This window comes from Crassostrea angulata, chromosome 8 (assembly GCF_025612915.1).
Source record: "Crassostrea angulata isolate pt1a10 chromosome 8, ASM2561291v2, whole genome shotgun sequence".
In the NCBI taxonomy this organism is placed as follows: domain Eukaryota; kingdom Metazoa; phylum Mollusca; class Bivalvia; order Ostreida; family Ostreidae; genus Magallana; species Magallana angulata.
Genome location: NC_069118.1, coordinates 22636478 through 22663651, shown reverse-complemented (window position 1 = coordinate 22663651; position 27174 = coordinate 22636478). Strand labels below are relative to the sequence as shown.

The window sequence follows — 27174 nt, the reverse complement described above, 5'->3', positions numbered from 1 at the left end:
CTTGAATCTACAATACCTAATTTATATGCAATTAAGTTACTGTCACTAATGGCAACTGGCAGGTGGTGTCCGTAAAAAGTTTTAAATTTAAATAATCAAAGATAATACCTTGTCCTTGAGCCTCAGGTTTTGCATGGGGTGGGCATGATGATCTCTCTGTGCTTAGCTTTTTACTTTTACATGGAACTGCAATACAATATACAATGTTAATTACATCTCGATAAAAATTCACCTCAAGTAGCACAAAAGGTATGAAATTACACAGTATACACTATGTACTATTAACTAGAAAATGTAGTTAACTATGCTCTAAAACGACCATAACTTTTAACCTTACAGGACATCTTTGTACCGGTAACCTAGCCAACAAGCAATTACTGTGCATGTACATTATGTAATGTGTTGAATTACTTAAAGTACTTTGACCAAATAAAACCTCAGGTTATGAAACTTACAGTGTAGTGTTTTATCCTAGATACATTATAAAAAAAAAATTGGGAATAAAATACAAGTATGAGGTCAGAATGTCCAGTGTACCGGATTGCACAGTTGGCAGGTTGAACAGTGCACACCCTACTTATATTTGAAACATTTGTTGCAATACCTTCTACTTTATAGGCTACCTAACTCTGGAATATTAAAAAAGATCTGGATCTAATCAACTGAATGAAAAGTACCTTCCATAGGGGATGCAGTGTTGGAATCATCATCAACTTCTTTTTCACTCTCTGTTTCAGTATCAATAGTTTCTATATTGAAGAAAAGACACATCAATAAACAGCCTTGAAAATTCTTGGGGAATAGACAGAAAATAAAAACATGATTTATAAACACACCTTTGTCAGCAAAATCAATTTCATCAAAGTCTGCTTTTTAAATGTGCATGATTAATGTATATTGAAAAGAAAACTCACTACGTGTGTGAAGATAATGTATATTGGCAAGGAAACTCACTACATGTGTGTGGTAGTTATTAAGGAATAAGGAATCATTCTTTCAGTACATGTATTATGGGGTGATAATTTTGGTCGGGGCATGATCAAATCCAATGAAGCTCGAGGGCTTTATGATGGATTTGACAATTTCCAGCAGTTGTACAATTAAATATTTGAATATAAATAAGCAAACCCTGCTTGCGCCCAAATCATACGTTATTTGAATTTAATGGACTGTATAGTACAAAATCAATTGTGTTATCATATGTTATCACAAGCAAAAACACTGAAAAAGTTAATTTAAATGAATATGGACAAGGAAATTTACTACATGTGTGTGAAAATGTATATTGGCAAGGAAACTCACTACATGTATGGGTAATTTGAATGAATATGGACAAGGAAACTCACTACATGTGTGTGGTAATTTAATTGAATATGGACAAGGAAACTCACTACATGTGTGTGGTAATTTAAATGAATATGGACAATGAAACTCACTACATGTGTAGTAAATGTACACTGGCGAAGAAATTCACTCATATGTGTGGGAAATGCATTCAAAATGGAAAGGAAATTCACCACATGTGCAGGAAATGTGTACCAGTATTTGTTATGACATATGTTACACATAAATATTAAATACATTTTAATACATGTACATGTATCAAATCAAAATGAACACTAGAAACATTAAGTAAAAGTAACCTTCATTGTTCTCCTCACTGTCCTGGTTGACATCAAACGGGTTATCATCAAATGGATTATCATCACGTGAATCTTAAAGAGAACAATAGTTGTAACAATTTCCGTATTTTCCCGACGACTCGTCGATGCGGACGACTCGTCGAATTGCCCATTTTTAGCCAAAATTTTAACAAAATCCTACGATACGTCGAACTCAGACCATACGTCGATCTTATCACTTCAAAATGGCCTATAAAACTGCAGTAACATTATTAGTGTATGATGCCATGATGTCACCGATATTGCTACCAATTATTATTAATGATTAACATTTAAACAATTACGCTTTATAAGTATGCATCAAATTTTCAAATACCGGCAACTTCTACAAAGTCGCTTGCATTTTAAACAATTCCAGATATCGCGTGTTATGCAAAACTAAACTTACTTTGTCAGAAATATTTTATTCCCAAGCATTAAAATAAGTATCCACTCTGACTATCGCCAGTGTATTCGCCATTACGTAACCAGCCACATGTTGATTCGGCGCGTGGTCAATGTTTGTTTAACAATTTCCGGTGTCATAGGCATAGCATGTGTCTTGTCGGACTTCAAAGGGGGGTCTCAAGTGCAGAAAGCTTCGCAAATACTATGATTTGATGAAACTTGTTTACTTTGTATCCAGTAATGCAGTTACACGCTATTGTTTTACATAGACACTGTTAGAAATAGATCGATCATTTGTACGACTTGATAATGACGATATACGACATACATACGTTTCCTAAAAAAATTATCTAACAATAATCAAAGAATTGGACAATAATTAATCAATGAACTATAATCACTTTTATAACGGTACTCTTTATATACACAGGGAGTGAAATTGCCGTAAAGATCTCAGCCTTAGGGCAAGATTATTAACACAACCGGTGTCAGCCTATTGTATAAACAGTAGTACTGATAATTGCCGATTACGTATTTTAAGACTGAATTTGACCATTAAATATTTCTGATTTATACTTTCCACTAACAACTCTTTACAAATAAAATAATTAAATTTTAAGTTTTTTTAAATTAAAAAACATCCCCCGGACCTACTGCAATATTTTCTTCCATTCAAACTTGGTTTCAATTTTACTGCGCAATGTTATCTTCCTACTAGTGATACATAGAACCATGTGACGATGTGTTTATAAAAACGGAACGGTAAAACTTTTAATTGATTAAAGACAATGTAACATTTTTTAATAACTGTTGTTATTATTATGTATTTAAGTGTTGACAGATGAGTGAAAATGATATAATTATTAAAGATAAACAGTGAATTGAACAACGTAATTTTCAATCACACAGCCAACTCAAGATGATTAAAACCAAGATTTTAAATGCTATTTTTAAAAAATTTCTGACATCGAGCCTACGACAAGTCGAACAAGACGATAAGTCGGGTGTTCTGCTTCAGAGGAAAAAATACCGACTAATCGTCGGAAAAATACGGTTATTATTAAATTATACAGTATTTATTACTGTGCAGTTCTGAATTACATGTACTCTCGCGCAGTAAACTCAATATTATACAGGTTAAAAATTAATTGATTCACTGATTATACTAATTCTTGTTGTAAAAAACAATCTGAAATGTTAAACCATGTGCATTTTTTTTTTTAAATCCTTTTGACATTTAAATCACATTAACACATCAACAATTATTAAAATTGTCACATACTTGTCGCCAAGGTAGGTTGGCTTCCCCATAATCATATCTTAACTCTTCTCCAGCTTTAATATCTCTATTTGCAAAGAGGCAGAGCCTTGGATAATTCTCGGTAACCAAAAGGCGCATAACACAGTTATTCAACGGACTTCCGACTTCCTCGTCCTTTATATACTTCCCCTTTCTTTCAGTGTTAGTTGCATCAATGCTACAAACAAAAAAAGCAATTTTATAGATTTTTGCAGGGTTGCACCCGGTTTTTAATGAAAATGAATTTACACATATATGTGTGAAAGTGGGACTGGTTTGATCATCGGTGGCTATATATAGCTCAGTTGGTAGAGTACATGTCTAGTGATTCTGGATGCCCTGGTTCAAATCTCTGTTTGGCCGTCATTATATTTCCAATCCTGTTACGTATGCATGGTGTTATTTTAGTCATCAAGCAAAGATGTCAGAATGATTTATTCACTGAATTATAGTGTAATCATGGTAATAGAAAATACCTAATCATTGTATAAAACTTTTTATCTCATGCTCACTTTACTTTCCTTTATATAGTGCAAATAGTTATACAGGATATCATTTTCATCTCCATATTTAGTTGAAATGTACGTAACAATGGTTTTTTGCCAATTCTCAGAACTCATAACCTGCCGCAAACACTGCAATTTCTAAAAACAAATTGCCAGGGTGGTGAGAATATTCAAACACAATTTTTTTTAATTAAATTCCAATTAATTTTCTGTCATCAAAATCTGACCTAAATTGTACAATTCCCAGCATCTAGTAAACTGTATATGGATATCAATTTCACATTCTCATAAGAACCAGAAAAAGTTCTATTACAAAAAATATAAAATAGGTAAATAAAACAATTCTCTCTCTCTCTCTCTCTCTCTCTCTCTCTCTCTCTCTCTCTCTCTCTCTCTCTCTCTCATAACAATCACAATAAATATATTATATTTGCTTACCACTTCAAACCATTCCACTTAAAGTAAAACATATAACTAGTATGTTTTATTTTGCGCTTCTTTTCTCTTTCTTCTGCTTCCTTGGGCACAATTCTCTCTCCAACATATTCTACCAAAAAGCTTCCTTTTGGAAAATTTTGAGTTGCAAAAACCCCATATCCTTAAAATAAGAAAAAAAATATTGGTGAATATTTTGCATTACATGATTGTACAGTGTGTTCACAAATCATGTACAAAACCTAATTTATTTATAAATGCCTTTTATTATGGAATTATTTGTATAATTGTGATTATCAAATGCAAGGGGCTAAAATTGTTCCAGAAACTAATGACATTTTTCATTTAAGGATCTGCATAATCAAGGGAAACAAATGTGTGAAACTGAGTAGATTGGTACATAAAAATAAAGAAATGATACTATTTTCTATTACACTAGACTCTGACCCGTGCATGCACGGTTTGACATATTGCATATGATATCGGACATTCACGAAATAGATACATCGACACACCATATTTACATAACCAAGCTTTAAGCCTACAATAATGCTATTATTCACTACACTCTGCTTAGTTAGAATAATCTAACTGTGTCTCGGGACAGGCCTTCACCACAGTTGAAATGCCTCTCATATACCCGTAATGTAGCAAAAAATTGCATAATCGCTTCGAAACGGTTTTGGAGAAAATTATTGAAGCTGCATTGTGATTAACAGTCAAATTATTCATAACAAACCATTTTGAGGCTGTAAATACCTTTCTTCTAAAAATTTAATTCATATTAATGAAGAATTCAACACTTTTTTATCAATGTTTTTTACTCACTTCAAATTTACACAACATGTTGACATTCAAACTCTCAGGATATAGCAAATTTTCAATGAAAATTTAAACATATGTGTATTATCGTTTCTGAGTTTATCCATGCAAGTGTGATATTGTGGAAACATAAACTAAAGAGCCTCCCGTGATTTAGCGTGAATGGAATGCACATGCGCAAGATTGTAGAATAAAAAAAATCCAGATGATTCCGGATTTTTATAAGGAATTTCCGTTGATTATTAATAAGCGAAGCTTGATTGAGAAAAAATAAAAACAAACTGGTAATCTTCAAATACCAATGATGTTTAAAAAATAAAGAACAAAAGACAGTTCTCTTCTGATTTCTCGATATTAAAGCCCAAAAATTCGAGTCTTTTATTTTAATGTATAGTAGTAATAGATGTGACTGTATGACAATTATAGAAAACTTCAATATGTCACACTAAGCAAAAACAAGAATAAACATCTTAATATGAGAATTTGAGATATCACCGGTAAAATGTTTACTTAAAGAATGAGAGATATGCACACCCAAATAACTTTAACATATCAATGGTATTCGATACACATGTACTGTTGTTTGAAATATACCTTAAAGTTCAACTGTATGTACAATGTTAAAAATTTCACTTACTGCAATTTTCCCCCTTGAATAAGCTGCCATCTTTTTAGTTGACTGCTTTATAACTTACATAAGCTAGAAAAAAGAAGAAGAAGAAGTTGTACATGAATGCCAATACAAATTAAAATGTGAGTTATATGAGATGCCATACTTCATTAATGTGAGTTATGAGATATTATACTAAATGTATATAAGGTGGATAATTATTAACTTTTCACCTTAATTATTATTATCATTATCACCTCATGATGACTATTGATTTATCACATGAAATCCAATTTAGTGAAAATCACTATACATGTACATGATGTGTGTGGAAATGTATATGGACAAGGAAACTCACTATATGTGTGTGGTAATTTAAATGAATATGGACAAGGAGACTCACTACATGTGTGTGGAAAGGTATATTTGCAATGAAACTCACTACATGTGTGTGGTAATTTCAATGAATATGGACAAGGAGACTCACTACATGTGTGTGGAAAGGTATATTTGCAATGAAACTCACTACATGTGTGTGGTAATTTAAATGAATATGGACAAGGAGACTCACTACATGTGTGTAGGATTGTACAGGTAACTCTCGATAGCTGGAAGTCCATGGGTCCGAGGAAAAACTTTGAAGTTTCAAGAGTTTGAGTTTTCAAGAGTTCGGAATTTTCTGGGTTGACCAATGGGTTTTAAAATTAGTCTTACCGGATGTTATGATTAAGCCATTTAATTAGTGCTAACCTTACGCTCATGCTTAAACAACGTTTTCTTTTCAGTAAAATATACAGAACTGGATGTTTTTAAAACTAAATTCAAACAACTATTGAATAAATTCATAATATAATTATTTATTTTATGCATCATATTAAGACCATATTGCCCAGTACTACTGGAGTGCTAGACGATTAACATTTCATAAATGTGATAACTAAGTATCACCCATTGTTCCCACCGTAAGGGTCCTTCACCAGCTGTAAGAACTTGTTCAGCAATATAATCATTACAATGACAATGATGCTGATAAGCATACTTTTAACAGTTTTATAATTCTAAAATTTGACCATGGCTCAATATTATCGTTTCATCTCAATTAATTTCTCATTTTCATTGCGTCTCCAAATTATCGTAAAACGGTTGTGATAATTATAGATTAGGTATTGGTATAGTCATGCAGTCATCAAACAATTATCACCTTGCAGGACAAGTGCCGCCTGAAAAAACAACTCGTGACACAAGTCCCGCGTCTAAGGTGTTATTTAGGTATAGCGCTTGGAGATACACGGAGACTTTGAGGTATCGAGAGTAAGAAACTATAGATTATGAACAGGACTGCAGTTTGACTTAGAGAGATCAAGCTAGGGTTTTCGAGAGATCAAGAGTTTGAGAAATCAATAGTAAATTTGCTTAGTTATATAGGGGAAAAAATCGGGACCCTAGACTCACTTCCAGCGATCAAGAACTTCGATCCAATCAAAGTTCGAGCCATTGAGAGTTACCTGTATATTGGCAATGAAACTCACTACATGTGTGTGGTAATTTAAATGAATATGGACAAGGAAACTCACTACATGTGTGTGGTAATTTAAATGAATATAGACAAGGAAACTCACTACATGTGTGTGGTAATTTAAATGAATATGGACAAGGAAACTCACTACATGTGTGTGGTAATTTAAATGAATATGGACAAGAAACTCACTACATGTGTGTAGGAATGTACATTAATTGGCAATGAAACTTACTACATCTGTGAGGTGAATTTATACTGGTGTCATTGGGAAACTTGCTATATGTGTCTAGGAAATATATATTATATTGGCAAGAAAATTGACACTACATGTGCATATGAAATACATAAAATTGTTGGCAATGCAACCAACCATGGTAAATGTTGGTTGCAAGAAAACTCATTACACAAGGTGGGTTGATTCACATGTATAAAATATTGTATATGTTATTCAACTGAAACTTACTGCACAAGATTGGTAAAGAGGCAACACACAGACCATGAATATCAGGCATTATTACATGATTGTCCACTAATGCACCTGGTCCAAAAGTATGTCAATTTTTTGTTTTTCCCTATATATTTCATCGAAAACAAGACTTTTTTTTAAAAGGTTTTCAGGTCAGATTATTGGTCAGATTTTGAAGAAGTTGATATTGATTTCCAGCATAGTAGATTAATTTCCACTTGTTGTCGTACATTAGTTTTTGACAACTCATTTGTAAAATTTGAATATTTCAAACACAACACTGAGATAGTTTTTAAGAGCTCTACTATATATTTTTTACAATGTATGAGGCGAAAAATCTTACTTTGAACTGTTTATATTAAATTTCAGTAATAGAAGGTTGGAAAAATATTCAAATAAGATGCAAAAAGAGCTAGAAAAATTCTTAATGTATCAATCCAAGTCTTTTCAATGTACATGGTCAAAGGGTTTCATTTTAACAATTCTAAAAAAAAAAAAATTTCAATTAATATACGGTGAAAAGAAAAAATAAATTGACCTACTTTTGGCACCTGAGTGTACATACATGTATATGTCCCTGATTTCCTGAACTGAAGTATAATTTAAGCTGGTCGATTTGGGAAGGGCGGGGGGTGCATAAAAAAAAACCCATTAGAAAACCTCTTCATTTTTAACCATATGTAATTTACATCAGCTCTAGTTTAAAAAAAAAAAAAGCAACCATCTGGTTCTTTTGGGGGGCAATCTCAAAATACAGGTATATTTTTCTATAGGAATATTTAGAGAATTTTCATTTTCCGCACTTCATAGCAGATTTAAAAAAAATACTACAACAGAGATTTTCTTTGAATTGTGATATCGCGATTAGCAATATCATTTTGTACCTTATATGTAAAAAATACTAAATTCTACCATCTAGTTTAAGTGAGGGTCATCTCAAAATATGAACATGTTGATGAATTTTGCTATATACATGTATTTTGGGTACATGTATTACAAATGTAGATTAATTGCTATGATGGATTCATTCAAAATGAAGCAAAATAACCCTGGAGATACCATCATTTAGTGTATACAATTTCAAAGGGTTACGATTTTTACTTTTTCTTTTTTCCTATATACTCCTACAAAGCTTCATTTTATCATAATGTCAACATATAAAGCATGATCAACGGCAATGCTCACCTACCAAACCACAGAAAAATTGTTGAAAAAAAATTGTTTATCATGTGTTTATTGTGTTCAATTTAATAAATGTCTATATCTATGTAAAAATCATAAAAGGTTGAAATACACTGTATTTTACTCGATCAGAATGCACAAAAACATGAACCATGCAAACTAAAGTCAGCCTCAACCTTAAACCAGATGAGAATTGCGCAGATTAAACAACTCATTTTAAGGTTTAATTGATTAACATTTTAGACAGAAAATTAGAAAGTAAAAATGCTCATATTCATAAATTGTCAGTCCAACCAAATTGAAATTAGACCATACAATTAGAAAACTCATACATCATGCGCACACTACCGAGACAGTTCTCCATACATGTATGTATTTGTTTTATCTCTGTAATATAAATAAAAAAAGTTTTTTGTAATTTTTAAAACAACAATTTGGGTCAATACTTATATCAAATCTTCTCTTGCTTGATCTTAGATTCAGATAACCACAGACATAGTCAAAATGATGTACATGTAGCTAGCTGGGTGTTCAAGAAATAGACAACTAGACATGAACAATTCATGAATTACATGTATTACCATGATGACTTCAATCTAATGTTTCAACATGTGCCCTATTTGCAAAACATCCTTGTTTATTCACCTGCCATTTTTTATATGCATTGTTCCATCCAGATATACCACCCCCTCCCCATCTAGAATTTGAATTTTTCCTTTAAATGTACCACCCTCAAGTCATGAGATGAGCTGCTACAATCCCCTCCCCCTGAAATAGTTTTATTTGTTTGTGTCAGAGGGGAATTTAGTGTTTTTTGTTACCAATATTCTGGGTTGGATTTCTGCAGACTGCCCCCAATAGGCATTCCTGTATCTTGCTATAAAGTGATGTGAAACTGAGAAAGGGGCTTATTTTTAAGGCAATTTGATTCATCATCTGATAGTCTTTAGAAAGATAGATTAAAGACTGGATGGTGCACCTTATTCCTTAACCACAGAAACTGTTTTTGATATCTATTTTTACTCTTTTTCTTCACTTGACTTCAACTTTTTAGCATCCGAATTATTATTAAGCTAGTCAGAAACTTCAACTTAAAAGTAAATGTCCCCTTAGGCTACCTCTTTTGTAATTTATAGTAAATCTTTAATTTTATTCATACAGTCGTTGACCAGTTCCGAATAGTTCATATGTTGAATAGCAAATAGTTATGGAAATAAAAGTTGGAGAAAAAATCATTACCTTTAATATAATACACTTATAATGCTTGTTTAAATTTTGCAGTAGTTTCATTTTTTGCGGTCATATACATGTACGTATTCAATACTATAGTCTTACATTAGTCAACCAATATTAAACTTTTGCTTTAATTGCCAGGTCATTGCAATGTTATTATGTGCATAAAGTAGTCTGTTGACGCCTTATATTTTCACATGTAACAAGATTTCTTCTATCAAAAGTTGTTTTGGTATTATTCTTACATACCCATATAAGCATGCAGGATATAAATTTTAAAAAATGCAGAAGGATGAAAAATTATTATTAAGCTGCCATTTTACAAATTCCAAAAACTCAATTTGTTTTTGTCTGTTTCAGGATTATATGAAGAAATAGATTAAAACAATTACTTCTGGAATTCATTAAATTTTCTTACTAAGTCTTAAATAAATCATATTGAACCACAGTAATGATAAATGGAGGTGCGGCAACTGTACTCCGACAAGATATTAGAATTTAGAAACTACATGTAGTCTAAAGTATTGTTATAGTGATCTTGTTTGTTAAATCCATGCAAATTAAATTAACTGTATAGGTTAAAAGAATTGCCAATAGCTGGTTGGTATGCATCAAACCTCTTTTTCAATAGGTTCAATTGATGGTGTTTAAGGAATTTATCCATACGTCACAAAACAACGTCTGACGTAATTCACGCGTTATTACGTTTTTTCCGTGCCCGATCTAATCGAAACCTAACGCTAAAAGGTGTACATGTGTTTCAAAACAAAAAATCAAGCTGATCTAGAAATTAATTCGAAACAAATCTATTAAAAATCCTGAAAACTGCAATCAATTAGCCTATAACTCAGCGAAATGAAAATTTGACTGGGTTGTGTCGATTGAGTACTCGTTTTGAAAATATAGACCGCTTACTTTGTCCTGCATAAACATCAATTCATTACAAGGCTGAACTTAATCCAATTCTTTGAACATTAATCCCTGAAAGTCCATAAACATCCAAAATGAAATCCTGACCGAGATCTATATATATTCCAGTGCATAAATAAGGGAGATAAATACACAAGGGGAAATAATTTGACTTATTTCATCTTTATCCTATATTCGCTTAGCAACGAGCATAGATATATTTTCAACAACAAAAAATGTTTTTAGAATTAAAATCATGCGCTGAAGAAAAGTTATTTCATTTTAAGAACAGTCTTTAAAACCATTAAAAAAAGGGTGAATAAAGGTTCTGTCCTAAAGGCATATCAGGTAGTTAGCATTATCCACGCGTGTGACTGCAATTTCTAAATACCGATCTCGATCCATAATACTTACCGATATCCAAAGATACAATCTTTTGCGGTTTAAATAATACAGATTAATCAACAGTTTGTTTAAATCGTGTTTTCTAATTAACAATAATTTTAACATATTTTTTTAGAACGATGAAATAATAAACCTATGCACAATTTAATTTTTACGGATCTTTTTTCAAAATATATATTTTAATGATTTTTACCCAAAATACGCCCATTGTGATCCTGAAAAGGCCGGTCCCTTGGGTAATTTTATTTCCAGTTGATTAAGGGCGTTAAGGTTTAAATAATGTCAAAATTTTAGAGAATTCTGTACGTAAATAAAATTATAAGAGCTTAAATTCTCTTTGAAAATTTATTTCATTTTATCTCATTTATATGCGGATTTATCTTTTTTTGATAAATAAGCAAGTGTAACATAAAATTTTTTGTTTTGAAATAATAATTCCTTTATTTTACATAGGATATAAGTCAAAAAATGATTTTGTGAAATTCAAATTTCAGGCTTAGACTTATATTCTTTATGTATGAAAAAGCGCCATTTTCCGCAATCGGTTCTATTTTTAGCAACGACCCTAGCTCTTATGATACCGATGGACCACCCAACAGGGTAAAATTTGATGAGAAGATATCCTCAGATACATGTTTGAAAAATATGAAAAAATTCTGTACGCATTTTATTTATCAAGTGGGGTATGGAACATTACCTTAAATAGGGCTAAAACTTTTTATCTGCATTCTATTTCCATGGAAACAGCTATGCTATTCAGAACTTATTGATTTATTCGTAAATGGTAAAATGGCTTCCAATATAAGTTTTTAGGACAAAATTCTAAATAAAGCAATATTGCATTACTATCAGCAATAATATAGCGTACATCAGCCGATTTCAAAACAACACCCAGGAACATTTAAAGCACCGCCAAATCTATACCCTATTCAGTACTGGTCAATCTATAGAAAGAATAATCTTACCGTGACCAGGCTACGCTCAGGTCACAGTAAGAATTCGTCCCATATACTTGCAATGTAGTAGCTGCAAAGCGGATCTGCTTCGCATCGACTTTAAGTCTGTTAAAAACAATCTGCAGGGGTAAAACACAGCATTCATATTACAAACCTTTTTGAAAATGCATATGTAATTAAGTCCACAAAATATTCATTATTAATATAATGGGTCATACAAAGGCATTTTGTTAATATATCTGTGGTAGAGTCAGGTATATTGCATTCCTACTAGCTCTGGCTAGTGGGTTAACCCTTTATCTCGCTCGGTAGAGTGCTCGACTGGCGTGCCAGAGGACCCTGGTTCAAACCCCAGCAGAGGCAAAAAGTGTCTCTGTTTGAATTTGCCTGCCATTTTGCACTCAAAATTTCTCGGATTTTATCATGGCGACCAGTGATTTCATTGCCAAAACCGTTAATGTGGTAAAATGGGATTATAAATGAGCAACATTGTAGGTATTTGAGACCAATCAAATGAAAATATAGGCAAGATACAACCGAGATATTTCTTTTTTCATTTGCTCCTAAGAATTACAGTAAAGGGCACAAATTCTATCATTTAACCGGGTTAGTTGGACATGTGTCATTTTAAGAAAAGACCATTCTATCTAGTCAATCGACGGTAATAATTATTGTTTATCATTGCATTGCATCGATTTCGTTGATCAAAATCATACTAATATGTTCCAAACATTTCTCATTTATTTAGCAAAATAATTTTATGAAAATAATACAAGAAAAAAAGACATGTTATTTAAAATGTCAATTTTTAAAAAAATAAAAGTGTTATAACCAAGCTATGTAGCTTAATTAGGAGATTGTGCTGGACTTGATCACGTTACATTACAAGTGCAGCTATTGAACACATGCACATGCTGACGAAACGCAGAGAGGTTCTACACTTGTTCATACGTTCAACTTCTCCTACAAGATTGTCACTAATTATTCAAACGACTTAAAGTTCTTACGTAGCTTCTTTTCCTTTTTTGGGGGGGGGGGGGGGGGGGGGGCTGTAGTAATTCGTATAAAGCATGCAGGATGGAGGGGTTTGTTTTGTGACATTTTTTTTACCGGATATTGAAGGTGGCAGGGGACAGTTTTTTTGATACAATTCATTGTAGCCAAGGGATGCATGTCTTCGGAACTCTGTAACTAGAATTTCCTCAGTTCCCATTCAGCACAAATACCTTTAATTCACTCTTTATAAGGCCAGTCACCAATTTCTGAAGAAAATTACTAGTCAAAACCTGTAAAATTCTCTACATACTGGTTTTTATGAGATTTTGACCCTTTCATATTTTGCTAATTTTTCATGATTTTTCAGCTTTTTAGACCTCCCCCAGCTAATTCCCTGCAGAGGGTTGACCTTCCGTACCGCGTGCATGTTGCACTATCACATGTCAGAAACTTACCAGTGTATAGTTTACAATGTCCCATCCACCTACTTTTCGTGTTATTTTACCTCCCGTCTGTAACTTGCAATTTCACTGTGTAAAGTCAGCACAACAGTCATAGCCGCAGGTTTCGCATTTTACTTCTGATTCTCATGTACCTAACATAAGGGGCCTACATATTGCATATCAATTTCAACAAGAGACACCCCTCTAACTAATGATAATCATTAAAAGTCATTTCATGAATTTTAGCAACACTCATAAGCCTTCAAGTACAGCAACTCTCAATTTTACAAAAATATTGACGGGTACTTTATTCGAAACTGTCCCTTGCTACCTTGAATATGTCGTAACACTGTCAGGTCAAGTCGTACACAGACCAATTCGTATACAGGTCAACTCGTATACAAAGAATATTGTTCTCATATGTATTACAGGCACTCAAATCAATAAACTTCAATTCAAAAAAAAAAAAAAAAAAGAGGTAAACTTCAATGAATTTGAAAATGAAGCAGAGTAAAATTGTTTAAATAATTACCTTGTTAAAGAATATTTTTTTACTTTTGGAGAGTGTTTACAAGATTCAGTTTTTATTTAGCTCTCTTGTAGGTTTTTTGTTTTTGTTTTACAAGTTTGCATTGATGTCATTAATTATGAGGATGAATATGGTGTAAAAATTGATCCCGAAAGATTTGGGGGGGGGGGGTATTGTTTTTATAATGATTTATTAAATTTTAAAATGAAAAAAAATGAGTTTCCTCATGGGGATCAAACTTCATATATATCTACATATAGGATCTTTCCTTAAACTTATTAGAACCATTTCTTTGTATCAATGTAATGAAAGATAAATAAGGGTGCAAATGATAATAATAATAATAAAAAAAAAAGATTTAGAGAGTTTTCTAAGTGATTTACTGCATGTATTAAATTTTAAACATTAAATTAAAAATTATTGGTTTCCTTATGGGGGTGTAATTTCTTAATAAAAGGGTTTTCCTCAAACTAATGCTGATTATTTGTTTGTAATAATGTCATTAGGGGGAATTAGGGTGTACATTCTGGTCCTGAAAGATGCATGTGGTTTCCTAAATGTTTAACTATACCTGTCAGATCTTTCAACGATAAAAAGAAAATAATGTGTTTCCTCATATGGGTCATAGTTTATGATCATAGGATTTTCAAAAAAAAGGATAAAAGGGGTTTTCAATTTAATACTGATTTTTAACATTAAAATGAAAAACACGGTTTTTCCTTTGGGGTGCAATTTGTAAATGAGCCTTTCCCTTAAACTAATACTGATTATTACTTTGTATTAATGTCATTAAGGATAAATTAGGGTTTAACATTACTGATTTTTTAACGTTAAAATGAAAAGTTTGGGTTTACCCATGGGTGTTTATGTAAATAATAATAGGATTTTTCCTAATAATTATTCTAATAATCATTATTCCAATAATCATTAAAAATAAATCGGCACAGTTTTAAATAATTTAAAAATAATAAATATCCAGAATAAAATCACAAATTGATCCTATTAACCGATTAATAGGATCAATTTGTGATTTTATTCTGGATATTTATTATTTTTAAATTATATATATATATATATATATATATATATATATATATATATATATATATATATATATATATATATATATATATATATATATATATAAACAGGCCTTGAAAAATAAAAATAGATTATCATGCTCTAGGATCGTGTCTTTTGGCCTTAATAGATTTATTTATTAGATTACCATGTGGTGATATTGCTTGCAAGTACTTGAAATCATTTACAAATCCAAGTTTAGATAACGAGAGTTAATATTCATATCTTAATTGATAATAGCTTACATTTTGATTATTTGCATATCGACAAGTGTTGGTTCGTTCGTTAATCTCTGAAAATAATCGATCTGTACGTTTATGCCATATAAGCATTAACGTACAATATGATTACGGATTACAAATTTAATATAAAAAAGAAGTTTCATTCGGTAGGAGCTTTAATAATACGTGATTAGATCTTCAATAAAGCATATCGGACATCATTGGATTTGATAACGCAACCGATTTTAAAAATGGAATGAAATGTTCCATATATTCCTCTTATACTTCCACTGTTTTAAGAATACCCTAAAAAACCTGACCCTTTTTCAAACTAATACATTTGCTATTAAAACGTAATACAGATCAGACGAGTTTACCAAAGCTTTATGCATAACTGGTTCTAAAGTTTTACGCATCGATTTCAATTGAATTGCAATGATGTTTTTTTTAAGTTTAGAAATGCTTTGTCCTAATTTTTTCACTTTGACAAAATGCAATGTGAGTATTTCTCTTTCAATTTAAGCTTCTTCTTTTCAGCATTTTATATATATATATTATTTCAGGTATGGACAACTCATGCAGATATCTCGGGGTCTTCATTTTTCTATATATAGTTTCACTCATATATTTCTATATCACTGTGTCAAACGATACTACAATTCCATCCAACAAAAATATCGTTCAAATCATACAGAGGGACCAACAATCCAGCAACCCGAAATTGAAAGGAAACATGAGTTTAGAACAAGAAAAATACGAGAACATTAAAAAGTCAACTCTTTTATCTATTTTAAAAAGTGGTCGAACAATGCAAACTGATTATGTTAATCATTTACTCAGAAATTCGGGCAACTTCAATGCGACAGTTCAAGATGAAGCGAAGAGTCAACATTCAAAATCTACACTTTCCTCCTTCTTTTTAACACATACAGAATCGACGAAGGCCATTAGATATGATCACAATGTTGACTTTAAAAATGAGAAAATTAACAGTACAGATAATAATTACAACGTATTAAGAAATGCGAGCAGACGTGGTGAAAGATCATTGCAAACGTTTGTTCAACCCTATCAAACAAAATCTGCATGTGTTTTTCATTTTGACAGGGACAGTTTTCTTCAAGCAAAAGAAAAACTGTCAGAACCGCAATCTTTTTACTTGTTCTATATTAACGTAGAAGGAAACCCTTTCACAAACGTTTCAAACACAGAACGTGACGATTTGTTACACTGGCAATGTATAGTGAAAGGTGAAAAATATATTGTCCAACTGCCAGTCGACTTTGACCTGATTACGTTTTATTTACTGCTTGCAGACAAAGAAGAAACAGTTTTGGGTTTAACATTACTTTATAATAAATCTAATTGCATTGAAAATTTCGACGATGGAAAGCAACCCATTCGAATTTTGTTATGGAATGAACTTTTTGAAAATAACACAGGTTTCTGTCTTTGTAATAGAAACTACAAAGAAGAAAAAGGGCGGTTTTGGATGTATGCTATTACAACTATATGGATTGGGTTCGATTTGACTTGTTCAGAAATAATTAGTGAAACCGGGATTCTTGAATATCCATTCACGAAAGAAGATTTACCATTAATTTATCCAATTTTTTGTTACCTCCTGTCTTTGCAATTCGTATGGTTCCTTGTGTTGTTAGATATAGAGGACATTCATCAAGAAAATGTCGAAGATCAAGACATTTCAAAATCAAATAATCAAAATCAGCAAAGTAATGTCACTGATAAAGAGAACGAAAATCAACACGCAAACAGTCGTCCGTTTTTGCTTTTCTATATCAGGCATGATAGACCATACGGTCTAAAAAGATTTTTCATCAAATTACTTTATTACAAGTCTTTTACAAATTTGTCAGTAGACACCCAAAACAAATGCTGTAAATGCTTGTGTGAAACGGCACCTTCGACAAGATTAATACTTTTTGTATGGTGTACGATTCTTGTACCCGTTGGATTGTATAGAACAATTGGAAGATATTGTTTGGGTATGCATATAGACAATGACTATCTAAATGTTGTTCTTCCAAGCGAACCTTTATTATATATCATAAATATGTTTATTGTATCTCTATCACCAGGCATTGTTTTAGTGTTTGACATAGTTTACGCGATAGTGTGTCCTTTATTGCTACTTTGGCTAGTTAAGGTGCCTTATAAAACATACATGTTTCATGAACCATATATATGTCATGCAGAACAAAATATTAACAAAAAGATGAATAGTAAAAGAAACCTCAGAGATAGATTTATTTTTCCATGCTCCTTAATTTGTAAAATCATCTGCTTAAAGCATTGCACAAAAAGTAGATATTGTTTGTGGAACTGCGGCTTTCCAGTATATTTAATAATGTGTTTTTTTCCTTTTGGCCTTTTTTTCTGTGCTGGGTATAAAAGTATCCCTGTAGCAAATGTTGTCGAAGTATAAGGTGCTTTTTTTGTTTTTGTATTAGTAGTATTGTGAATTATATTTGCATGTGTTTTGTCTTTTTGATATCATACTTTATATGTTTTCGTTCTGTTATTTCCCATTTTACGGTCTTATTTAGATCGTTTACATATATATTCTTTGTGGCACTGCCAATTAGAGTGGATATCATGCAATTCACGTTGGTATTAGGCAGTATAATTGTATATATCTCAAATTACATATGCGAAATCATAAATATGAATGAAGAGATTCTAGAGCATATATTTAAACTGAAAAGAGAAAAGAAAGAGAGAAAACAATCTTCTGATACAACCATTCCTAAAGAAGCATCACCAAAACAAAGCAGCAAGGGGTTTTTAGCCAAAATAACAACACCCTTTTCCTCCAAAAACAAAGATAAAAAGAAGTCCGGAAATCCTGTTATGTTTGAATCTCAGAACAAAGGTAATAAAATACATTCAGATGAATGTGCTTCTTCCTCTTCTTTTTCTACAAGCATAGAAACTAAGCAAGGTGAATTTGTAAATGAAGAGGAATTTGACGCCGTATATGAACAACTTTTATTTGTTAACAAATGGCTTTATTTTCTGTGTGTAAAATCAATTGTTGTAATCGTGTACTTCGTTATAATTGTTAATAGTTTTCTTTTCGATAGAAAATCTATGAACGCACCTGATTGTCGTGATATATTAAGCATTATATTAGTAATCATTGGACCATATGCCATTTCCTTTTTTTTGAAAGGAAACAAACACAACTTTTTAAACACTGAACACAAATCTGAAATAAGAACTGCATATGATTTTTATTTATCAAATTTGGGAAACACAAAAACAAAAAAAGAATCTGAATCAAGAAGAACCGAATCTCTCATGAACATAAAAAAGTAAAAAATTGATCATAAATCTTCGCCATATTCAATTGAAATGGAGACATTTACACCAAATAACGACAGGACTCGTTTATTGGATGAAGAAAATGAAATGAGTTATGGAAGAATGGAATCAAAATGCTTGATGTTTGATTTTTAGTATAAATATGTCGGGGGTTTTTGGGGGGGGGACGGGGTGTGTAAAATGAATTATATGTTTATATTTATTTTTATGACTATTTTCAATAACATCAATAACAATGTTAACGTATGTATTGTATATGTAATGGAAATAATCTATTGTCATTGATAATCATTCATTTGTAATCAATGAAATTGTTTAGATGATGAAAGATTGATGAATAAATGTATTTGTTAATAGGAAATGCTTTATGATTAATATTCACAATTTCATGCTCTTTTAACAAGTCGAGCCTAATAATATCTACCCTTGATATTGTTTGCAGTAAATACAACTATCAATTACTTTGGGTCATTTACTTTCCCAATTGCTTACAGGCTGTCCTAATAGTTATGTGTGGACCTTTTTAGGAAGTAGACCAGATGTGCTAATATTTTGCCGGTATGAATTATTTTTCCTTTAAAGAAGGTTTAAACCCTGCAGAATGATCAAATGCACAAAGCAACTATAGCTTGATTACTTAAGTTAATGGAATTCTCAGAAATGATTGAAAACGTGTAGGCATTGGTAAACTATTTAGCATGTTTATGATTTCTTATGTCTATAAATTACCAAATTTTTCTTTTTATCGGTACAATTTCCTATTTTACTGATGCCTGTCAAATCTGCAAAAAAATGTTTATAAAGATATTTAATGAAGAGCAAATGAATCTGAATGATTGAAAAGATCTGCAAAGTAAAAACAAACAAAAACGAACACAATTCTCAATAAATTCACTACTGAATATGTGTTATCCCACAATGAAGCCTTAGATGAGTTTTGTATAACCCCCAAAGAGTTTCCTGAGAAAAAAAAAACTTCACAATACCCATCGTGTGAAGTGTTCTCATCTGTATCTAGATCTGTTTGTGTTCATTGCTTTTCCATCATCAAGAGAAATTCATAATGTCTGCCGTTCAACGATTTATTATTTTTACTGCATAGACCAAATTAAGTAGAATTGTTTATATTCAATATTTTTAACAATTTTAGTAACAGCATCCCTATGTACTTTCACTTCTAAACCATTACACATACAGTAGTAAATTCTTATGCAAAGTAAGCATCTTGAAAGTTGTAAGTACTTGTATTCAAACCATTTGTATATATTAATGCAATGTATGTGCATATCAATTAAATTACCAGTACATGTAATAATAAACCGCCAGGGAGTGTTACACTTTTTGAATTTTCTAAGGTAAGTTAGCGATCTAATTATAACTGTTACGTACGAAAGCCGAGAAGGATCATTCGAGATTCGAGATTCGAAATACGAGATTCGAAATACGAGATTCGAGATTCGAAATTCGAGATTCAATATCTAAATTAAACAATCAAATCAAGGATCTGAAAATATGTATCCTAGCGACATCAAACTGTTCTAAATAAAAATCAAACGTACATGCTCTTATATACAAATAAATGCTATGTTCATCTCTCCCTACCTAACTAAATAATTATTTGTATTTACTTTTACACAGAATATCTAAGTAGACTAGTAATAATGCAGTGTGCTTCGCGGATCTTAGTGATTTTGTTTGCCCTGGTGCATTTCCACCTGATGCGTTTGAACCCTAAGGTATTTCACCACCAGTAATAGTTTAAAACCCGGGTTTATTCACCCCTTTGTGTAAAAATGCGGTTATGGTAGAGAACTTCATAAGCGGAGCTAATTTTTTTCTGTAGGGGGTCCTAGGCCAATTTTAAAAAAATTTACTATGTAAATTTAATAAGCTCCAATTTTCCCGATAAGGGTGTCCAGATCCCTGACCCCCTCCTTTCTAGATCCCCGCATGAAGATTAGTACATGTATCTAAATAATCTATATATTAATAATCTGTCCTGTTTCACTAATAAATATAAGCATTACTAATCGTTTTTATGTATGCATACAGTGATACACTAGTACTATGATTATAAACAAATCATTGAGATATAATCACATCATACGGAATTATTAATAAATACAATTTTTTTCCTTTTCCTCAGTAAACAACTTATTATGAGTCTTACTTTTGGAATTGTTTTCAATATAGAAGGGTACCTACTCTCTACAATTAAAGGTAGGGATGATAGGGTGCCAATTTGTTCACATTGCCGATTTCTTGTGCAGAGAACAGTAAAACCTTTTATTTGATTGTGCATGAATATTTCAAAATTAATTGTTGTACATATATTTTGTTATAATTCATTCATTGATATATCAACAAGAAAGAATAAAAGCATATGTTTCACAGCCAAGTTAAGTTTCTCTGTAGTTTCCTACCCCCCTACCCCCACCGCACCAAAATTGACAATAATTACATATAAGTCATACAAATGTTTACTTTTTTTGTAAGTAAATATCTAAAGATGTAAATAAGCACTGCAAACAAAGATGTGTGTATTTAATATACTACTACAGTACACTTAGCCAGATAAAATGTAATCAGGATGAAGCTACAAGGGGTGAGTGGTGCAAATTTACCAATTTGTCGCCATACACACAGAACACCAAATAAAGAAACCGTGAGTGGTGTGTGGAATGCATAAAAGATGGCGGCAAATTATCTCAAATAATCAGTGCAAAAACCAACAAATAGGCTGTTATTTGTTACATACTGAGTATCCTGCAAAAACATTGATAAAAAATGTTATCGTCCCATAACATAGCCGATTAAGTTAATGTGTACATATGGTCAACGTACATGTAATTCTAATATACAAGAAGGCGGACGTATCAGGCGGGGATCCAGAAAATTAAATTTTAAAAATGATCGGTTGAATTACATTAAATGCTTTGAAAATTGTTTTAAACTATCGCACTGGTCAAAATGCGTGATAGAAGCTATGTACAGTGTAATTGGAAACTTTCATTTTATATCAATATGTAGTACTACCTATTATAACAAATAAGAGTATAGCACAACTGCCACAAGCAATACATGTCCTTTACCGGTGTTATATAGTGCCTTTTCCCCCTAGCCATCTTTCCCCCCGGAAAAATGGCTATATAGCAGTTCTTCCCCCCGGAAAAATGGCTATATAGCAGTTTTTCCCCCCAGGGAAAGCTGACTATATAGTGGGCTTTCCCCCTTTTTATAGCCAGATTACCCCCACGGAAAACCTACTATATAGTGGATTTTCCCCCTTTTTTACATTCCGGCCATGTATATGGTGGACCATTCGTGGCAATAATTATAATTTGCAGTAGTTGATATGATATTAATTTCTCATAAAAAAGGATAATTATGGCATTTATCAATACATATAATAAAATAGTTTTTCATGGTTTTTTAACCAAAAATATGAACTAAGGCACGCACCTCCATAACATTCATGTGTCATCATCGTTTATTTCACCTGTTTTTACACCTTTTGGGAAACCTTTTACACGGATTTCGGAATATCTCGAATCTTTTTCATCTAATCGATGCTTATCTACAGTTTCGACTTCCACGTTAAGAACACGTTAGAACACATTTGAGTAAAAATACGCTGGTTTGGAACCTTAATTTTCCAATGTAATACCATCTCTGTATAGGCTTCTCCGAGGGAACTAATTGTACAATCTTGACTTAATTTTGTAGAGGAAGGGAATAAAAAGTGGAAATGTATTACTCCCTTCGTCCAAAAGGCTATCAATTTTAAATTGATACCGTTCGAATTGACGATCTTAAAAACAATTATATATTTCTTCTTCTAAATATCAAACGGGAGACAGGGTGCAATGATATGATCAGAACTGAAATGTTTTAGTTTTATTTTGATTGATGGGGTTCTAAATCATGGGTAAGGGGTATTTTAATTGATTATATATTAAAAGCAGTTGAAAAGTTAGTGTTTACAATTTTGTTTTAAAGTTACGCATATTCGTATTTTTTAGCACATTTTTTACGAAACGCGAGATTTTATGATGCAAACATTTTTTTAAAAAAAAGGAAATGTCTTCACAACCAGAACCAGAACAATGTCAGTATCTTTGCTGGTTACTTTGGAAAATGTGTAATGGAGCCTAAACTAACCTTATGTATATATTTACACTCAGTATTTGCTAGTTTGCAACGTGATTTATAAATAAACAATTTTGAAAACGGTGCCATATAAATCAAGATATACGATTCACTTACCTAAAAATCGTATATTACTATTTGTTTCATATTTTTGCAATAAAGATTTACTTGTGTACCATATTATTTCTTCGAACAATGAAACAAAGGTAATTAAAAAAAACCCCAACCCCCCCAAAAACCAACACTTCTATTGTGATGAGCTGACTTACTTTTTTTTTAAACATGAGCTTGCATGGTCTTCTAATCAACTAACAAGTTAAAAAAGTCGTATACATGTATGCGCTTAGGTTGGTTATTTATTTTTGATTTTCGGTTGCTCCTTTTATGAATAAAAGTGTATTGATTTATTTATCTAGTTATTTATTATATCATTAGTCATCTAATGAATTGATTAAATGTTTTGAAGAATAATGAATTTACCTGAGTACCTTTTTAAAAAAAATTGTTCGTAAACTTTGGGCTATATATGATCTGGGCGCCTTAGATGCCCCCTAAAATGAGCATCGTCGTTTTACTTCAATTCTTTTTTTTTCTTTGTACAGATATATATGTGATGTTTATACATAATGTTCAATTTGATTCAAGTGCTCACATTTAAGAAATATGACATAGTAAAGACAACCTTTTCCCGCCATTTTTGCAATTTTAGCATAAAACAGCTTGTTTTCAAGCAGTTTTTCTTTCAGAAAACATAGAGCGCATGCTTGAACAAACAAAATATTTTAATCAGAGATATATATAGCCAAGACTAATAAGTAACAAAAAATATCTTTGTTCAAGCATGCGCTCTATATTTCCCATTCGTAAACGGATAAGAAAAATGTCAATTTTTGACCGATTTTGATTGAATTGTAGTAATTGCGTTACTTCTGACGTCATATAATGCAAGCGAGTACAAATAAATCAAATGAATAGGTAATATATTTTAAATCAACTCTTCTAAAAAATAACATAACATTTTACTGTACCCGAAACACTTTAAAAAATTGCGAATTATGGGGGCCAAATTTAAAACATATTATATATAGTTCTTAAAAAAGAAAAGCAGAATCGTAATTTTCAATCATATTGATAAGGAAATATATGAGCGATTGTGTATTTTTAAATGATGTTTTTATTTTTAAATGACCGTAAAAATATGTTCATGTGGTTATCTTTAGTTTTGAGATATGGGGCCCTAAAAAATACATTTCCTTTATAATTGGATTTCAAACATCGGGCTCGAAAACAACAAAGGCCCCTACCATGCAGGGGGGCTAAAATTTTCAGTGTCATCTACTAGTGGTATAACACTATCACTGTGAAAATATGGTTAAGTGGTCATCTCTAGAATATGAGATTCGGATCCCCACTTATAGAACACTATTCAATCATTATAATGGGGTTTTAAACATCGGGCCCTGAAACATCAATGGCCCCTGAAGGCTGAAATTTTCAGAGTCATCTACAAGTGGTAAACCACTGCCACTATGAAAATATGGTGATATGGTCATCTCTAGTTTATGAGACATTGGACCCGTAAGAATATGCACTATAATCATTATAATAGGATTTTAAAAATCGGGCTCTGAAACATCGGAAACAAAATCTCTTTAAAACAGAGGTTTAGCCTGGATGAAATTTTCAAAAACAGACAGCCAGTCTGATAGATTTATCAAAAAATTCTTAAAACATTCTCGCATAGTACAATTTCAGAACACAGAATTATGCATATAAGTGTATAACTTGTAAAACCAAGTATTTTTTCCAATTAATTAACTAAATTAAGTTTTATGTGTAATTCCATTACACAGATGTTCAATTTTCAGCATAGTCTATAAAAATAATAAATCGGCAAAACGAAACTTAGCCTTTATAGATGAATGCAGTTGTACATGTATGCAACCTGGGAGTGTAGAAACATTAATTTTAATCCTTACTGGGTTTCCATCAATATTTTTTATAAAATCTGAACCAAAAACGTGAGGGAGAAACCCTACTATGGGGGAAAAGCTACTATATAGTAGCTTTTCCCCCCAAGGGGAAAGGCTACTATATAGTAGGTTTTCCGGGGGGAGAAGCTACTATGGGGGAAAAACTGCTATACAACACCGGCACCACCTCCTTCCCCATAAAAAAATGAAACAATTATCGTTTTATTTGCTAAAATGTGCGTGGTTCAAGATTTTTCTAAGAACATACCCGATTAGAATTGAAAAAGAGTCGTACGTTTAAAACTAATTTTGTCAAAATTTCTCGATTCATTTGGTTATATTTTGGTCCATTTGGGTAAATATATGCACCAGCGCAGCTCTAATTTATATATAACCAGGCCATAAATTCAAAATATTTTCAAAAATTAATAGCTTTAAATCCAGTGGATGAAAGAAAAGGAAAGCAAGTCGAACTCGATGAGTACTAATACCTGTGTTGAATGAATGGTACAGTAGGATATGCGCAAAAAAGTCCCGTCTACTCTTTCCTACCCTATAATTATTGGAATATTAAATCCGATTAAAAGAGTCAAATTAAAAATCAAGTACGGATATGTACCTGTTTATCAACAGTAAAACTACTCATAATTTATCTACAGTGCATCGTTATGGAGCTACACAGAAAGTTTTATATAATTTAATTTGCCGAGCCAAATAAAAAAAACCCTGGAAAACGAAGAGAAAACAAAGTGGGGACAGAATAACTGACAAATTAATTAGGACTATATAGCTCCTCCCCCCCCCCCCCCCCCTCTTGAAATGTATATACTGAAAACAGATTATTGGCGTACAACATCCACACACAATTTAAAGAAAATTTCATGTTTTTTTTTATCATTTTCGCTAGCTAATGTAAGACATCACAAATACCCCAAACCCTCTCACGGAAAAGGAAATACTAGGTGATGAGAGAGAGAGAGAGAGAGAGAGAGAGAGAGAGAGAGAGAGAGAGAGAGAGAGAGAGAGAGAGAGAGAGAGTCGATGTAAATCACAGGTGCGCTAACACCGTTAAAATTAAAGCTTGCTAGTTGGTCTGCCCTACCCTAGCTACCTCCTCTCTTTTCTCGTTTTAGAGGCTTAATTATTGTCTATATATGCTTGTAACAAATCAAATCAATTTCAAATTCTAAATCAAACTGAATTTGACACTACAAAACTCTTTCTGTGTGTGTCTGTCTGTCTGTCTGTCTGTCTCTCTCTCTCTTTCTCTCTCTCTCTCTCCCTCTCTCTCTCATATCGACAATGGCATTGCCATACCCTACAATACACTATTCTTATCTGGATTTTTGTCTTTGAGGTTGTAAATCATTATATCTTCTATGGTTTAAAGCTTTATCATAACCTATATTTTAACATGTCGATTATTTCATTGAGTTTCGTTTCGTAGCTAAAACATTTAGATTAAACAGATCTTTCTTCGCGAGCCGATTTTTACACAGTTGGGGCGAATACACTTCGGGTTAAAATTGTTCGGGGGAAAATACATACAGGGCAAACAAAACCACTTAGATTCGCAAAGCCAACAGTGTTATTTCTAATTTAATTGTTTATACTGTGTGGGGTTAATTCATCAATGTTAATTTAACCATTTTATAACCACTATATAAGAGCTATTAAGACATTTATTTGTAGGAAAGAGCATGTACGAATGATCTTTATTTAGAACAGTTTGATGTTGCTAGGATACAGGTTTCAGATCCATGATTTGATTGGTTAATTTAGATATTGAATCTCGAATTTCGAATCTCGAATCTCGTATTTCGAATCTCGTATTTCGAATCTCGAATCTCGAATGATCCTTCTCGGCTTTCGTAGTTACGTGATACCATCACACGATAACTTCAATAAGCGACTCCAATCTGACGCTCAAAGATAATTCATAAGTTTGCTTGTTTGATTATTGGGTATGTAAGGTGAAGACACATAACCAGGATTAATAAAAAGAATACGAAAACTTATGCCATAA

The 27174-nt window shown here is 32.0% G+C and overlaps 2 protein-coding genes across 2 annotated transcripts; one reads left to right on the top strand and one right to left on the bottom strand.

Annotated features, from left to right (window-relative positions):
- Nucleotides 1–212: 212 nt before the first annotated feature.
- LOC128161582 (N-lysine methyltransferase KMT5A-like) lies at nucleotides 213–4474 on the bottom strand (the record flags this gene model as incomplete). Its single annotated transcript, XM_052824897.1, has 4 exons — nucleotides 213–749; nucleotides 1644–1715; nucleotides 3352–3547; nucleotides 4314–4474. Coding segments are annotated over 4 exons (555 nt in total), but the record flags the coding sequence as incomplete, so codon positions are not given.
- Nucleotides 4475–16248: 11774 nt separating this feature from the next.
- Nucleotides 16249–19020, top strand: LOC128160793 (uncharacterized). The gene is made up of 2 exons (XM_052824121.1): nucleotides 16249–17337; nucleotides 18156–19020. Exons 1-2 carry the CDS (start codon nucleotides 16415–16417, stop codon nucleotides 19018–19020), a joined length of 1788 nt encoding a protein of 595 aa, XP_052680081.1. The 5' UTR covers nucleotides 16249–16414.
- Nucleotides 19021–27174: the final 8154 nt, after the last annotated feature.